Source organism: Dysidea avara, chromosome 4, assembly GCF_963678975.1.
Source record: "Dysidea avara chromosome 4, odDysAvar1.4, whole genome shotgun sequence".
NCBI lineage: Eukaryota > Metazoa > Porifera > Demospongiae > Dictyoceratida > Dysideidae > Dysidea > Dysidea avara.
Genome location: NC_089275.1, coordinates 28,810,111 through 28,827,759, shown reverse-complemented (window position 1 = coordinate 28,827,759; position 17,649 = coordinate 28,810,111). Strand labels below are relative to the sequence as shown.

Here is a 17,649-nt window from a genome sequence, read left to right as displayed (position 1 = left end):
ATTTATAGTAATTTAGTGTATAGATTTGCACATAGAAACAATATACACACGTATTTATACACACACTCTTACCCTGTGATCACTAGCAGCTTCGACACCACTAACAAATGTTATTAGTCCCAGCAGTAGTGTAATGGAAAGATTAGTGTGTACAAAATGTTGTTTCAGGTTGAAAACCTTTTTCCTGTTAGAATCAAAGTAAAACAAGTACTGTATCTTATATAGCTCACCTTAGAGAAATGAATATCATCACTGCAATCAACAAACACACTATGGATACAGCACATCCAATGTAGCTGATTACAGTAAGTGCTTTAGATTCAACACTTCCCTATGATAAAGAAAGGAATCAGAAACTGCTTAAGTCAACTGTACTGAGTACACTAAGCATTTCACCTTGTATGACTGAATACATTTGTTGTTTTTGGGGTACAGTATTTAAAAATTGGGAAATATAGCTATGTATCTGCATTTAATCAGTAATGACCAGAAAATTACAGTGTAAATAGAAACTCTGCTACATATATTCTACCATCTTTAGGAGGCAGTATATTGCATATCATCAAAACTAAATGGCAATGTTGTTCAGTGCAAGCAGCAAGAATACACGTAGTACACACTGTACATTGGAATTGTACTTGCATAGAATTGTAGACAGACATACATAAAATAGTGTGTCACATGGGTGAGACAGATTTAATGTGCATCAGAGAATGGTAAAGCTAATTTTTGCAAACACAGCAACATCTTAACATGAATATTTCAACTAAACTTTTCACCCTGCTTTTTATACAGGTGTTTGTGTATCAACTACATCAGTCTATAGTCTGTTCACATTCACCTGAGCCCTTGTTTCTCGTTAATAATACTTGTTACATGGGCCAGCTGCCCAAACATTTAGTAGCACTGTGAAGCCATTTAAACACTGGAACTGTTAATCAAAAAGCGCTTTGATATGGGCACGAACAAGTGAGTTATGAGGCCTTTAAAATATCCCATACATTTAGTATGGACGATTCAGGCATGCAGACATGTTTATAACATGAAAACTTGCTTGTTCCAGTACAAAACCATTGGGAGTTAACACATGTTCACTTCTTTGATATTACTATATTTGCGGGCTCAGGTGAACGCGTACCAACTATAGTGTTGTTCTAGTACTCAGTATTGGAACTAAAATAATTACAGTTCTAGCCCTTTTTATTCCAGTTCCAGTTCTGGAACTAAAACTGGAACTGGAACAATAATTTTGCTTTCCTTAAGACTGGAACTAGAACTAGAACTATAATTTTGCTTTCCTCAAAACTAGAACTAGAACTATAAAGAAATTTTATCAAGTATTGGAACTAATACTGGAACTGTAATTGTCATAATTATAACCATACAGTTTTGCCAATTAGATTTTATGCTCTTTACAAGACCAGAATTTTTTTCTGCTGACAAGTATACAACTTCATGAAAAGCTGTATGTATTACAACCATGCAAGTATGCATGTGCTAAAACACTGCTTGGAACAACTGATTAGCTAGAGAATGCCGCTGCTTCAATGACATTGTTATGTCTGGTTCAGTGTTTGATAATTAGCTATACAGATCTTTTGTACCATGCCACCGTTCAGACTCATTTGAAATAGTGATGTTATATAGTTGTTTGTCTAATAATTAGCTACATACATAAAATGACTAAATCTGGCAAGACTAACGTAACTATACGTAACTTATTAATGAGTGTCTATGCACATAATTCATTATGGGCTTTTGTTAGCTAATATTTTAGTTAAAATAAGTGTTGCTACAGAAATTGAAGACTGATTCTAAAGGTTCCTGAACTAGAACTAGAACTGTAATTATAAAGATTACGGTTCCAGAACTGGAACTAGAATTATAATCCTATAGGTTTATGGATCCAGAACTAAAACTGGAACTGTAATTTTTAAGATTATTGTTCCAAAATTGGAACTAGAACTGTAACAGCTAGCTGATACTAGAACAACACTATATCAGTCTAGTACTACCGCTACTACTAAGTATTTCAGTAAGCAAAAATATACATTGTACAAATTCATTACAGTTGTTGCTCTTCCTCCAGACACATCTACCAGAACAGCAAAACTGGTCAAGTGGGTAGTAGAACACTGAACAAATGTGTTATTAGTTGTGTCATTCTGTATAATACCATCAGTTGAGATACCATCAGTTGAGAAACTTCCACTTTGATTGGTACTGTTATGTAGAGAATATGAATAAGTATTCAAAACAGTATGATAACTAAACAGTCATACCTTGATAGGTTGAAAAATGCACAGTAAGTATTTTTCTGAGTATTATTTCTTGTCTGTGAGAAAAGAATGAAGGAAGATAATGAAATGATAATTTCGTGACCAGCCATGTAAAAACAGGGGATGTGGAGAAGCAAACTACACCCATAGGCGGCTCCAGAATTTTTGGTGACTGGTTTCTGATCAAGAGCATAGCTAGACTTTTGATGAAGACCAAAAAAAAGGTGAGAATAACTGCCCTCCAGTAACTATGTATTAATATCACTGATAAAATACATAAAAGTCCCTATTTATGGATACATACATAGCTTGGTGCACTGCTGCTCTAAATACTGTGGCTACTATATTAAAGTGATTGACTGCTCTATTAGAGTATCTCGATCTGAATGTGACCAGTTTCCAGAACCTCAGAAGCCTCCTTGGAGCTGCTCCTGACACCACACTACATTATGCAGTTTTGGAAATAAACATCTAGTACAGTATGTAACTTGTATTATAATACATACATACACAATACCAATTAAATTACATGCCCACAGTGTAATAGCTTACAACATATGTGTCATAAAGTTTCCAAACCTTTAGCAGGCCTGGACGCTTTATATATTGTATACAGTATAGATACAAGGAATCTTGTACACATGACAGGCAGTATCTATAAATGATTTATTTATTTTTATTTATTTATTTATAAGGCTTTTCAGCATGGGTACAAGTACATACAGATACAGTGGTTATACATTCATGAAAACAATATTAGTCCATGCTGAGGGTCCACTAGCAACCTGTGCTAGTGGCCTGAGTATGTTACAAAAATTAATTACTTAACTACAGTAAGTTACTTATTTATTTAATTATAAATCATTTAGTATGTAACTACAAGAGATCAAAGTTCATGACAAGATTTGAACAGTATTTAAGGTATATTGAAACTATGTAAAAAGTGGTTACTGTACATGTAAACAACAGGGGGTGTATTTACAAGTCCTTACATTTCCAATGCTAAAAGTCATAGACACAGTTTCATTTCCAAGACTAATGTTTGACTGCTCATCACTTGAAATTTGGATGGATAGTATTAAACTTACTACCCGATTGCTAACATCAGACAATATTTTACACAAGTACATCCAAATGAGAGCAAACCTTTCCTTTCTTGGTAGATGTGAATTATGAATTATAGTACTGATAATTGGAACTCTTCTTCCTAGGTATACAAACAGAGCAATTGTGTTACTGCATAATGAAGAATTAATGATATGTGTACTAAATTAAATTGTTAAACCAGATATTACACAGTTATAATCATTAACTGTGCAGTATTAGCTAGTAAAAGCTAGATGGCTAGCAAAGTATAATATTCTTTCTATATGAAACAAGCCGCTTTACAGATTAGTATTGCAATAGCAATGCCTTTTAATCATATTGAATTGCCTCAGTGGCAGAGGAAGTTGTTGATATTAGGGACGCTAAGCTGTTTTCACAATGTCTCACATTTCACCAAAAGAAGATTTGGGCACAAATGGAAGAAATTTTACTGTAACATCAATTTTGTAACATAAAGTAGTTAAAATCAGTTACACTGCCTATCTCATCAGGCAAAAAACTGGACTTGGCAAAAGTTTTAACACGAACATATAATAATTAATATCTGTTGGTAAAAGGTTTACTACAGTGGTACAGAACAAGCTATAAATGGAGCTGTTAGTGGCTTAATGCCAGATTATGAAAACAATTTTAATGCACATTTTTATGAAGTACATAGACTACTCTATTAGAGTATATCAATCATTTCAGTGACTTAGAGCTTCACTTGTTTTGATAAATCTCACAGAAATAAAGCGGCCTTTCTATTGCCTACAAGTTGGTAATCATGCAGGTTTTCACTTACTTAACCATGATTTTGAGGAGAGGCTATTCTTTCTGTACTTATTTACAGCAGCTGAAGGTTACACACCAAAGAAGTGTTTGTTTTCTAATATTTAGTGTAAAGTCAATTTGGCAATGTGTAATCATGAACCACTGTACAAGTTAATAACAGATATCACCCATGTTATTAGCCAAAGTCCTAACAGAATACTCACCAAAAATCACATCAAAAAACATCCCCAACTCCAAGTTGATTAATGAAGTAGCTACACGTTATTAGTGAGTATAAAGTGAAAAGGAATCAATAAAAGTACAGCGCTTTTAAAAAAAACTGTTATTTAGTTTATCTACTTCTCAGTGTTATTATCTATTTTAGTAGGTGAATGCACAGCACTGAAGGGACAAGACTACTTAACAATCCAGTCCATGCTTGCAAGGATCAATTGTCATGACTTATTCAGCACTGCCGGTTGATTACATTCTACAATGTACATATTCTCAACTGTAAACTGTTTGCAACCATAACAGGAAACTAAAAGATAGATATTGTATGCTCATTTGAATGTGGATTTTGCATAAGGCTATAAACAGATTAAGGGCAGCCAATTATCGGCACCATTTGATCATGCCGTTGTAATTTCTTAATTCAATGACATATGAAGTTCCGGTTTGAACCATTTAACAGAGCAGTCCTTCATCTTTTAGCGCACTAAATTTTAATTATCTCACATGAGTGAACATTTTGTTATGAGGAAAATTTCAATGCCTATTGTGTGCCAATTATTGGCATGGGGACCTATCATCGGCAACTGTACTTTTGTGATTGACCAACTATTGACACAATATCCGATTTTGTGTGAAACTCCACGATGCCTCATTGGTTCTTTGTGAAATTTTTAGGGGAGATGCAGTCCTTGTTTCCCAGAAGTTGTACGAAGATGAGGCCAGCCGTTCAAAAAATATGTAAAAGCATGCTGGATTCCAATTTTTATGTAATTTCATGCTTAACCAGCATAGCGCTTTATCAACAATAATCACCAAATGAAAATGATTCTAAGAAATGTTTTAGAGGATATAACAGCCCATTGTGGAACTTGGTAGCCTCCATGTACCCTGTAGCCTGCAAGTGCTAATAATTGGCGACTTACGCCAGTTGTTATCTACAGCAAAACTGCAGCTAAGTAATTATGAGGTGTGGCCACCATACTCTGTCTGATTGTTTAAGGGTATTGTAGTGGTATGTCATAATTGCTTAAGATTGTGGTCACCAAGCTATCATTTTATAAGTGCAGTTACAGGTAACTACATACTCCCTCTTACAGTAATGGAAGCATTTTGTGGAATCTATAAACATGCTCCTCAATGGAAAATGTCAATATGGATAATTAAAACCTTGTACGGTTTCCTTGCATCAAGAAAAATATGACCGTGTAATTGACTACCATACTGTTTGATACAACATTAATTTTATAAATGGCAAATGCAGCTACTATCCATGGCAAGCACAGGGTATTTAGCATGATTGAAGTGTAGCATATTGTAAAACAGCCACTTTCATGTACATAGAGCTATGTATGGTTGGTTGCTTTAAAATATACTGTACCTTCTTTATTGATCTGGTTCAGTATCACAGCACTTGGTATTAGAAATGTAGGTGTCATGTGTCCAAAAATAGATGAGATTGTTTCAGGCAAAGTGATGTTTCCTTTCATGGTTAAACTTTCCTCTGTTGGTATCACTACTTCAATAGCTAAAGAAGTATCACATAACAAACATGAAGATCATTCAGCTTGCTTATTAATAGCAAAAGACATTTGTGACCAGATTTGCGAAAATGTACCTCTTTCACAAACAAAATTTGACCCACTTTGTTGGACTTTTAAGCTTTATAACAAATAGTCCATAGCATATATTGCTTGAAATTTTCCATGTATGTTGCTACATTGCCTGGCTGCATTTTTGAACTAAGAGCAAGTTAGGCAGTATAAGGAGTCAACTGCTATAGCATTTTGTTTGCTGGTGTGTAAAATGTGTGGAAAAGGTAACTTTTGCAAATTCAGTCACGTTGAATGTTTGTGCATATCAAAGTGTTATGTACACATCACCAGTGTACCACACCATGCTCTATCATGATACTGTGAGCCTATGATACTGCACATAATGTACAGAGCTAAAGCAGCATCTTGTACGTAACACTGTGTGAATATTGTAAATATATTATGTAAAAGGGAGTGCATTAGTACCTTTGGAAGACAAATGCAATTACAGGAAAGCAATATACGTACGTAGGGCTATAATTTTGAGTCAACAACAAATGTTGTCTGGAATAATTAATTAAACATCAAACTAGTGCAATGTGAACACTACAATGTCATACCCTCATACTATGCTACACCTACTATTAAGGCCAGGTGGAAGTATACACATGAGAAAGGTATTAGATAGTGCACTTTCAAAAGCTGTACACTGTTTCATACCGTTCCTGAAGTGTAAAAATAACTAAGGATCTTTACTGATCAATAAAATGGTATAAAAAGGATTTCTAGAATTTCACTTATTTGTGAGTATTGTTTCACAGTATTTAAACACACAAAATTGTTTCTATTAAAAGTACAGTAGAACTCATTTTAAAGGCTGAATCTATAATGCAGGGAAGGACATGGGTCTAGTGTACAGTGTGTGTAGACATTGTAAGCATAATAGAAAAGGAAACACTGACTTTATCTGTGTCCTGGTATGTATGTATGAAATGTTAGTAGCACAATTCAAAACAGTACAGTAAACTTTAATACATGTGTATAGTCTGTACAAACTAACCGATGTTGTTTCTGCTTCCTATAAGAGTAGTGTTGACAGTTTCATTAGTATCTACATCTAGGATATTACTTAACAACCTTCCTGTTTGTTCTGATGTTGCTAGTAATCTTTCACTCTCTGTTTTATTTGCTTGTGATCTACTCTGTAATGATAATCTATCATGCAAAAACAGCTTGGCTGTAAAAAAAGATGCAACCATAAAATGAAATATATATAAGAGCTGATATTTGGAAAAGCCAAGAATGAATTTTAATACAGCTAACAAAGTTACAACATTAGAACTTTATCACTGACTCATGTTCTACATTCAGTCTTGATGTATTCTTAAAATTTAACTATAATTGGCCACCTTTATTAAAGTCAGTGCACAGAAAATAAGGCAGTCAAATTGCTAGCTAAAAAGAATTAATTAGGGTTGCAACAAGACCGAATGTGTATGATAAAAATCCAATCTTAAAACTATCATACAGTACTACCGTACTGTATGATAGTTAGGGATCATGCAGAATTGGGCTTTTCCAGCCAAAAATTAACCAGCCTAAATTTCCCTTCATGACAACTTGATGGTATTGGTTAGGCACAACTGAGCCCAAAAATGTCTTCAGACCAATCCCAAACCCTTCCAAAAAGTTTCCATGGAATTTTAAAAATTTTCTGTTTAATAGAATTTTATTCTGACTAACTGATGCCTTCAACCAAGCATAACTCGACAATGGATATAGCTATGGGCTTAATTTCTTCACTGTTCGACATTGCTTCATCCCGAGATGTGCCTTTTCACCAACCGCAGTGTGTAGAATACATGCATCATGGATTTTCCTTTGTACCCACTTCTTTTCGGTGACAATGCAAGGTGTTCATTTATTTGCGATAGCACATTAGTGGCACCTGCAACTTTCTGTGATGGCCAATACATTTGTTTCTCGTGTGTTTGAGTTCAACTGATAGTTCCAGATGACGGGTGTAGGATAAGAACTCATTTTAGCAAAAGTACAACAGGTACGTGCTGATTAGTTGGCACGGCTTAATTGCTTGAGTGAACACCAGCTAATAGTGTTTGTTTCTTGTGTGTGTGAGTTCAAATGACTGTTCCAGGTGATGGGTGGATAAGTAAACTCGTTCTTAGCCGCTTACAGTGGGATAGCACTCACAGAGAATTAATGTCTTAGCAAAGTAGAACAGGGACATGCTGATTATAGTTGGCATGGTTTAGCGAATCGCTTTCATTTCTTAATGCATTACTTGCTGTATAAGTTCTTTGTACTAAGGTATTTCATTCTATGAACACTGTTGCTCTGGCCTGTTTGCCCAGCTGGTTACAACTGAGATTGGCTGCTTAGGACACTTTACACCTGCGACGCTGGCCTATGTATCTCATACATGCAAGTTAGCATCCAGAGCTATTAAGCCATTGTTTGATCAAGCTACCAGAATTGTAATATCCTACTTACAGAGTTTTCAATGCTCGCTCCTTAGATGTGTGGGATCTGTCAGATCTGTTAAACTATAATTAATTCTAATAATTGTGGATGTACATGTGTGTGTGTGTTTGCCTTGCCAGGGCTCCAGCTGTTTTAAAGTTTCTTGGCACCCCTGTGTCTAGGCCCCTTATTTATTTCCTGTACACTTGTCTTAAATCATAAGGTGTATAAATCAATCAATTAAATCAATTGTTGTAGAATACCAGTGCACCAATCTATGTGCGAAATTACAGTTCATGTTCAAAAAAACAATTGATGGCATCTTCTTTGATTGACACATCAATTCATCTTTATGAAACAAACTAGTTACATAGATTGATCACCAGTTCTATAAAAGAACAGAGATAAGTAAAAGAAAAATTAGAAGTTTTAAAGTAGAGTAGGGATCAACTAGAATATAGTGAACCGATAAAAAGTACTGTAACAAGCTTGAGTTAGTATTGTATAATCCACCCCAAAAACACCTTCGCTGTAAAAAAGGCGCGCCCAAGAAACTACAAGTACCTGGAACCCAATGTAAAAAAACAAAAAGAAAACAGCTCAGCTGAAGTGAAAAGTAACTGGTAACTTAAAGAGCTGATATCTGAAGCGGCCAAGAATACAATTACTAAAGTTTAATCCATGCAAGAACACCTTGGCTATAAAACAGGTGTGTACATGAAAGTAACTGGCAACTGAAATGGCTGATATCTGAAGCGGCCAAGAATGAATGGTCATATACATCTAATTCAAAAATTTAACACTGAACCTTTATAATTCAGCTGTGTTCTATATTCACTCTTGCTGCATCGTAAAGTAATTTCTTTTAACTCTAATTGGCTGGTAATTTGGCCGCCTTTTTTAATAGTCAGTATAATAGAGCAAAAAAAGGTGGCCAAATTACCAGCCAATTAGAGTTAAAAGAAATTACTTTACGATGCAGCAAGAGTGAATATAGAACACAGCCGAATTATAAAGGTTCAGTGTTAAATTTTTGAATTAGTTGTATATGACCATTCATTCTTGGCCGCTTCAGATATCAGCCATTTCAGTTGCCAGTTACTTTCATGTACACACCTGTTTTATAGCCAAGTTGTTCTTGCATGGATAGTAATTGTATTCTTGGCTGCTTCAGATATCAGCTCTTTAAGTTACCAGTTACTTTTCACTTCAGCTGAGCTGTTTTCTTTTTGTTTTTTTACATTGGGTTCCAGGTACTTGTAGTTTCTTGGGCGCGCCTTTTTTACAGCGAAGGTGTTTTTGGGGTGGATATCACTCATTTTTGTCAGTGATAGACTCTACATTTGGTTTAAAAGGTAATTTTTTTGGAAATGAGCAATTAACATTAATGCAGAATATTATCTTGGAGAGTCAGTAAAATCCAAACAAAATAATGATTGTTTCATAACACCGTAAATTCGGAAGTATGAATTTACGGTGTAGTATGACTGTTCTATTAGAGTAAATCTATCCTTACTGCCTGCATGTGACGAATATATCTCATATCTGTGCATGTTAAATGCTTCAGACACCTAATTAAACTTGCAAGTGACTAATTAGTTTACAGTTGCTACACAGCTATAAATACATTTGTAATTGTTATCACCATAATCATTTATCATGTTATAACCATTTTTTATTATTTTGGTCACAACTTCAGGATTAGAGCAGCAGAGAAAGGAATAGAGGACTCAATCATCAAGACTTGTATATGGGAGATGGAACAGTATTGCGATGGACAATGCCTGTAGTAACCCCTCAAGGGTGTTGCAGTACAGTATAGATGCAAGACCAGAGCCTCGATTGTCACCTTTTGACTGTGGTCACAACTTCAGGATTGGAGCAGCAGAGAAAGGAATGGAGGACTCAATCATCAAGACTCGGGGAGATGGAATAGTATTGCCAAGGATAATGCCAGCACTAACCCCTCAAGGTTGCCACAGTGCAGTATCGATACAACCACTCCAACCAGTGCATAAGACCAGTGCCTCGATCATCACCTTTTGACTGAAATTTTTATACTTGATGAAGCAATTAAAACAAAAAAGTTGTAGTACTTATACTTTCCTGAGGGAGCATGCCCCCAGAGTCCCAGACTCCCTTGCCTGTTCAGCAGAATAATAGGATTAAGCCTTACTACCACTTTCACCTTTATTCTTGGCCCGGATATACATATCGGCAACATAATACAGTAGCTGTAGATAATGCCCCTAGGCAGAACTATAGGAGTGGGAATTTTTCCCTACTATCACACTATCACAGTAGTTCTTCTCGCAGTTCTTTGCCTGGCCATCATCAACTGCTGTCAAAACATTAGTGTCGTCCCCCAGACCCTTCCTCAAGCATACTTACCACACAAAAATAACTTAGTTTAGCAGTGCACAAACAATTATTGACAGCATATGTACACTTACCGCATTGTTGAACCATGTATACCACCAGAATCCACCGGATTGACAACTAACACGTGATCTATTTAGGGGAAATCTCGTGGAAAGTCCCTAATTACCTTAAGCGGACACTCGTGATACGTGGTTTTAAATTGAATGGTTTAAGAATGTAACTAGATGGTGAGGCGTGCTTTAATCGGCTCGACTTTACTGAGAAACTCGAGCCCCTCGTGAGAAACTACATCGCTTGAGCAACGCTTGAAAAAGTAAGAGTCAAGAATACTGAGGGACTCTATGATATATCCCGGTCTTGAATGCTAACAAAACGAGGAGTGAAGTTTGTGCAACGTGTCACATCGCCACACACTGATTCACTGTGTTTGTGCGATAGGGTTTTTGGACCTGTCCACCAGATGTTGAAAGGAAATTCATTCCACCACATGTTGAAAGGAAATTTATTCCAACTTGTGAAGTTATTGGTATACTCATTGTTGGGGTCCATGGGGACATCGATGATCATTTACCAGTCAGCTGTAAGTAATGTCACAACAGAAGGAAAGAAACCATTTCCATACCCCTATGGCATACTGATTTTCCTGGTCAATTTATGTACACTCAACCACAGATCGAAATGTAGAACTTTGGTTGCAGGTGGAAAATAAACACCTTTTTACTCAGTTACAAGAGATTCACCCAGCTGGGATAAAATGTTGACGTGAATGTCATTAGTACTAACTTGTTCATTAGGTATTGGACAATTCCAAGTGTCCAGATTATGCAGTTGTCCTCTTGTTCAAGTTTACACGTTTAGGCAAGTTCCACAACGTCCTATAATCTATTACTATATCAGTGTGGAATAATGCTTATATAATATTTTTCATATTCCAGGCTTTAGGTGTATTGTATTTAACACCTGCTTGTTGGTTTTTGCAGGCCATCTGGTCATACTGGTTTATCCACTAGCAGTTGAATGTGATCATGGTACATATGTAAGTTGAGACCATGCAAGAACAAAGATACAGGTGTCATGAATTTCAGGTCAGTTAACGTTCAGAGGAATTGTATTATTGCAATTGTTCTTTTTGTAGTTATCAATTATCAGTGACCAGTTTGTGATAGCGTACTTTTGTTTGACCAATGACCTAATGTTCTGGTTTACATGCTTACCCAACAGTTATGTTACTCACTTAACCTGCATATGGGATATATATATTTTTAGTTCATTTTGATTATCCATCCTTTATTGGTACAGCCTGGCATATTGATTTTTTGCACATTCTCTTTTTAATTCAGTGCCTGCTGGATTGTTTCGTCAGATATCAAAACAGGTGTCTTTGGTGTTGCGACCGATGTTCCAGGTCAGTTTGCATGTGTGTTTAATTTAAGGTTGACTTCAGTGCCTGCTTATTCTTTTACAGGTCTCGGTATCGAGTGTCATGAATTTCAGGTCAGTTGACGTACAGAAGAATTGTATTATTGCAATTGTTGTTTTTGTAGTTATCAATTATCACTGTATACTAGTGATGTGAATTTGCAGGTCAGTCTACTCAGATGTATCGGGTATAGTGTTGATGGGTTCAAACAAATATCCAGTGTAGACTGTAGTGGCATCAAGGGTGTTAATTTCTAGGTCAGTTTACATGTTGTGATGTTAGTGATTTTTCCTAGTACCCAGGTGTTAAGTGTATTGTATTTAATGCCTAGCTACCTGTTATGTTTTTAAATTATGGTATATCAGTGTAGACGGTACAACAGTAAGCCTTCTGTGTTGTAGTAACTATTTGTTTCATAATTATGCTGTTGTCCTGGAATGGCACAATTTTTGGGCAACCAGTGTGAAGTCCAGTGGTACAAACATTGTATTATGACCAAGTTGTGATAGCGTACTTTTGTTTGACTAATTCCTAATGTTCAGGTTTGACATGCTTACCCAACAGTTATGTTATTCATTCACTTAGCCTGGGATATAATTTTTGTTCATTTTGATTATCCATGCTATTATTGATACAGCCCGGCATATTGATTTTTTATACATTCTCTTTTAATTCAGTGCCTGCTGGATTGTGTCATCAGATATCGAAACAAGTGTTTTTGGTGTTGCGACCAATGTTCCAGGTCAGTTGCATGAGTGTTTAATTTAAGGTTAACTTCAGTGCCTGCTTATTCTTTTATAGGTCTCAGTATCGTCATGCTTACATACAAGAAATCATCACTATTGTTGGAACTATTTTTAGTCAAGTCTTGATGTGATGTTGATTAACGTTGTTACACATTGTTGTATGTTTACCATATGGCAAGAAATTTTCATGGCCATCATGAAATTTGAATATTGTGTAAGTTGTGTGGAACAACCCCAACTCATATATGGTCACTGGCAAACCACGAACCACATTCGAGCCACAACACCACCAACCACATTCGAGCAATCCATTACAAAATTTTGTTGCACCATTTGTGTGCGCATAATGCTTAATGAAAGCCACAGCACAAGCTACATGGTAAACACTACGTAGAGGTGGTAACCCCTAAAGGCTTGTTACCTTTTGTATTCAGGCCTTTGTGGTTAATCTATTAAAAATTACATGTAAATAGAGAATTGAAGAGTATGCTTAAAGCACCTTCGCTAGTGATTTTGTTCTTCACACCATAAGACAACTGGCGATTTATAAACGCTCGATTGGGGTGTGGCACTAAATGGAATTTAAAAGATTTCTGCTTAAAATGCCATCCCTAGGGAACTTACGGTTCAGCACGTTGTCACAACTTGTTTATCAGGCATTAGAGTTTGTGTCCACGTCGTGCCTTTAAAAGTTATTGTAGGGATTAGAGGTTTGATTGAAGAAAATATGCGTATAGGCAAACCAGGATTGGATAATGTCAGTGATAGATGGACTATACCAACACGACTATGTTGACTGGTATAACGTGACAGTAGTTGTAACATAAGGTAGAGAAATAAAGTGAAATACGCCTGTTTTTTATTTTGTGATGGTTACTTTTTATTTTAGCGAGGTCGCAAGAAAACTATGATGATGACTCCTAAAGATTTTTTTATCATGTAACGCAATACATATCTATTGAGAGATGTTACATAATCTAGGACTAATATTGCAAAACCGGCCCTACACGTAAATAACTCACAGTAGTGGCCGCGCGTCTTTTAATTGGGCGTGCATTTTGTAGTTTCTTGGCCGCGCGACTCACTACTGTGAGTCTTGATATTATGACAGTTAATTACTGTAACAAAAGAAGTGAATATCCCTACTGTGCATTTCAATTATGGAAACTCCACAGCACAGTATGGATATTCACTTCTCTTGTTACAGTAATGTGCTATTATAATATTATACTAACTCAAGCTTGTTCAGTATTTTTTTATTGGTTCACTATATTCTAGTTGATCCCTAATCTAGTTTAAACCCCCAAAACACCTTCACTGTAAAAAAAGCACGTCCAAGTGCTACAAGTACTTGAAAAAACAGCTCAGCTATAGAAAAAGACAAACAGGCAACTGAAAGAGCTGATATCTAGAGTGGCCAGGAATCAATGTTACTACAACTACCAAAATTTTCATGCCTGGCGGCAAAACAGGTAAAATGAAGCAACTGGAAACCAAAACAGCTGATATCTGAAGTGGCCAAGAATTAAAATTTGTTAACTACAATTATTAATGAAGTTGTAATATAGAATGTTTATCATTCAACTGTGTCCTATACATTCATCTCTGCTACATCATAAACTAATTCTTAATTGGCTTGTAATTTGGCCACCTTTTTCAATAGTCAGTATAAAGAAAATAAAGTGGCCAAATTACTAGCCAATTAGAGTAACAAAGAATTAATTTATGATGTAGCAGGGATGAATGTACAGAACACAGTTGAATGATTAACATTCAATGTTACAACTTCATTAATAATTGTAGTTGGTTGTGTTAACAAATATTTTATTCTTGGCCACTTCAGATATCAGCTGTTTTAGTTGCCAGTTGCTTTCATTTTACCTGTTTTGCAGCCAAGCATGAACATTTTGGTAGTTGTAGTAACACTGATTCTTGGCTGCTCCAGATATCAGCTCTTTCAGTTGCCCGTTAGTCTTTTTCTATAGCTGAGCTGTTTTTCATTCAAGTACTTGTAGTTTATTGGATGCAACCTTTTTTACAGCGAAGGTGTTTTTGGGGGAATATCACTAATTTTTATCAGTTATATAATTGAAAGACTCAATCTAGTCTCGTCCCCAGCTGCCCACGTGCTTGATCACGCGAAGGTCGTCTGGTGACTTTGGTCCACTTTCTTGGCCCTAGTGGAATATTGCTATATACAGTACATGTTTCTTATGCTCATTCATGCTTACATTCAAATGAATAAACTTTTCGTTCAATCAAGGGAGTCATACTTTATAAAAAATCGCTGGAGTGACTAAAGAATGCCAATTACAACTTGATGTATGAAAACATTCTTAGCATTCGACTTAGAACAATGATTGATGGTGAAGAAGACGTTTAGACAGCTACTAAGCTAGTTTTTCAGGTGTACACTTTATTAATGCGCACTTCCTGGGCCAAGAAGTTGGACTAATGTCACCAGATGACCTTCGTGTGATCTAGCACATGGGCGGCTGGGGACGAGACTAGACTCAATCCATGGGAGTGTATGATGAATTCTGTATTGTAGTGGTGTTGAGACAAAACAAAAAATGATGAACATATATCAAACATTCAGTGTTAGGGGTAAAACGTTACATAAGTAATGTGTTACATAATAATTATTACTTTTGTGATAATGAAGTAATATAACGAAATATGCTGTAATAACAGGTAATATAACTCAAGTTACTTTACTTTAAAATGTAACGCATTAATGAAGTTACTGTAATGAGCCTAATATTATATAATATTATTACTTTAAATAACAAAGTTACTAATCTCGTTAGTAATCCACTGAGTAACGCTTAGCCACTACAAAGTAACGAAGCCTACTGAATGAAGCTTATTCACCAGCTTCTTGCTTATAACCAAGATTTGCACATTGTCCAACAATGCAATCATGTCACGTGATAAAGTGATAATTTCATACATGACAGCTTACGGCTGTGGACACAAAGTAATATAATATGTAATGTACCATGAAACCACCTAACTTCAAAGGCAAATTCCAGGATACATATCTTATAAACCCTGGCTGGCCATGGTACATTTAAGTTAAACCATGGCTGGCTATGGTACATTTAAAATAAAACATGTACCATGGCCTTTATATCTGATGAGGTAACGTTGTTTGTTTTTATAAGAATCCTTGCAGTATTCGATTGTGGGAGTTTATTATTACTCACGTGATGAAAACCATGAGCCCGATTTTGCATTCTACAGCACTCATACGAAGGCGATTCGACACCCTTACCACCCTATGAGTTGACAGACGAAAGTTTAAGGTGAGAACTAGTGTCATGGTTAATTTATAATCGCGTGTCCGCATGTTTGATTACATACCATGCCCACTTTTCGTATATAACGAGGTAATCACTCTTCAGTGGAACTTACCCCTCTGGATGTTTAGAAAACATTGTAAACAGTGGTTAAACGATGTAGCAACTTTGAAACACTTGTTAAATCGCAAAATTGAGTGTTTCCGTGATATTCATAGGATTTGCCCGTTTATGTTAACAAACGTAACTGCAACGTTACTTGCTGCTGACCCATAATCAAATTTTGCATAACTCTCTATATAATAAATCTAGTGAGTTGCCTCGTAATGGCTTGGGTGATTAGTCGCCCACCACAGTAGGCTATTAGCCTACATGGTACATATCAGTTGTATCACATGCCCTCGTGATTTGCCTGATATGTACACCTACGCTCTCGGGCCTAACAGCCCTCGAGCTTGGGTGTACATATCAGGAAAATCACTCGGGTACATGATACAACTATTACATATTATTATAGTTACTTTATTATCTAAACCAAAACTGCCAAGCTGTAAAAAAGAGTGCGGCCCCCAAAAAGGCCAAGTTGAAAAAGATGTGAAATCCAAGGTGGAGGCCAAGAAATGGTTGTGATGGTAGGTTAATGGCAAAAATTTTAATTATGACAATTCAGGTGAATTTGCGTTGCCTCTTCCACTAGGATTCGGCACCAAATTCACCTGAATTGTTGTAATTAAAATTTTTGCCATTAACCTACTATCACAGCCATTTCTTAGCCGCCACCTTGGATTTTACATCTTTTTTCAACTTGGCCTTTTTGGGGGCCGCACTCTTTTTTTACAGCTTGGCTGTTTTGGTTTGGATATCATTTCTTTTTGTATTGCAAGCCACAAAGCTGGCCATATGGCTTTAATGCTTCCTTTTAACTTGTTTTTTTTTCTTTACTGCAGGAATTGTGGAACAAAGGAAGTAATTGTGTGTATAGCTTTTGTCTGATGAAATGTTTGCATATTTAACATTGAATGATGATTATCACATACTGTAGTGAATAAGGTGACTTCTTACATAACTGAACTGTAGCTGAAACTCTCATTGCTTGTAGCTGAACTCTTTTAAGGGTGATTTGTTTCTAGCTGAACTCTCTACAGGATGATTTGTTTCTAACTGTACTCTCTACAGGGTGATTTGTTTGCAGATGAACTCTCTACATGGTGGTTCTTTGTAGCTGAACTCTCTACAAGGTTACTTGTTCTAGAGAACTCTCCACAGGGTGGCTGAACTCTCTACTGGGAGATTTGTTTGCAACGGAACTCTCTACAAGATGATTTGTTTCTAGTTCATCTTTCTATAGTGTAACATGATTATAGCTGAACTCTTTACAGGATGGTTCCTTTGTGGCTGATCTCTCTACAGGGT

The 17,649-nt window shown here is 36.1% G+C and overlaps 1 protein-coding gene and 1 long non-coding RNA gene across 8 annotated transcripts in view; one reads left to right on the top strand and one right to left on the bottom strand.

Moving 5' to 3' along the window:
- Window positions 1-17,649, bottom strand: part of LOC136254619 (uncharacterized) — a 281,340-nt gene that overhangs the window by 44,554 nt on the left and 219,137 nt on the right. The window contains exons 19-26 of the mRNA XM_066047363.1: window positions 6,966-7,107; window positions 5,752-5,898; window positions 3,426-3,486; window positions 3,272-3,377; window positions 2,283-2,335; window positions 2,070-2,223; window positions 231-331; window positions 73-184 (exon numbers count right to left, since the gene is read on the bottom strand). Coding sequence (XP_065903435.1) covers window positions 73-184; window positions 231-331; window positions 2,070-2,223; window positions 2,283-2,335; window positions 3,272-3,377; window positions 3,426-3,486; window positions 5,752-5,898; window positions 6,966-7,107 — 876 coding nt within the window. The remainder of the gene's footprint in view (window positions 1-72; window positions 185-230; window positions 332-2,069; window positions 2,224-2,282; window positions 2,336-3,271; window positions 3,378-3,425; window positions 3,487-5,751; window positions 5,899-6,965; window positions 7,108-17,649) is intronic.
- LOC136254648 (uncharacterized) lies at window positions 10,653-13,142 on the top strand. Of its 7 annotated transcripts, none has more exons than XR_010700613.1 (7): window positions 10,653-11,081; window positions 11,207-11,348; window positions 11,467-11,853; window positions 12,109-12,173; window positions 12,234-12,445; window positions 12,866-12,930; window positions 12,990-13,142. It is a non-coding gene; the product is annotated as an uncharacterized lncRNA (long non-coding RNA). The 7 variants fall into 7 exon arrangements; XR_010700616.1 differs by having other exon boundaries at window positions 11,207-11,414; XR_010700618.1 differs by having other exon boundaries at window positions 10,654-11,081; window positions 11,749-11,853.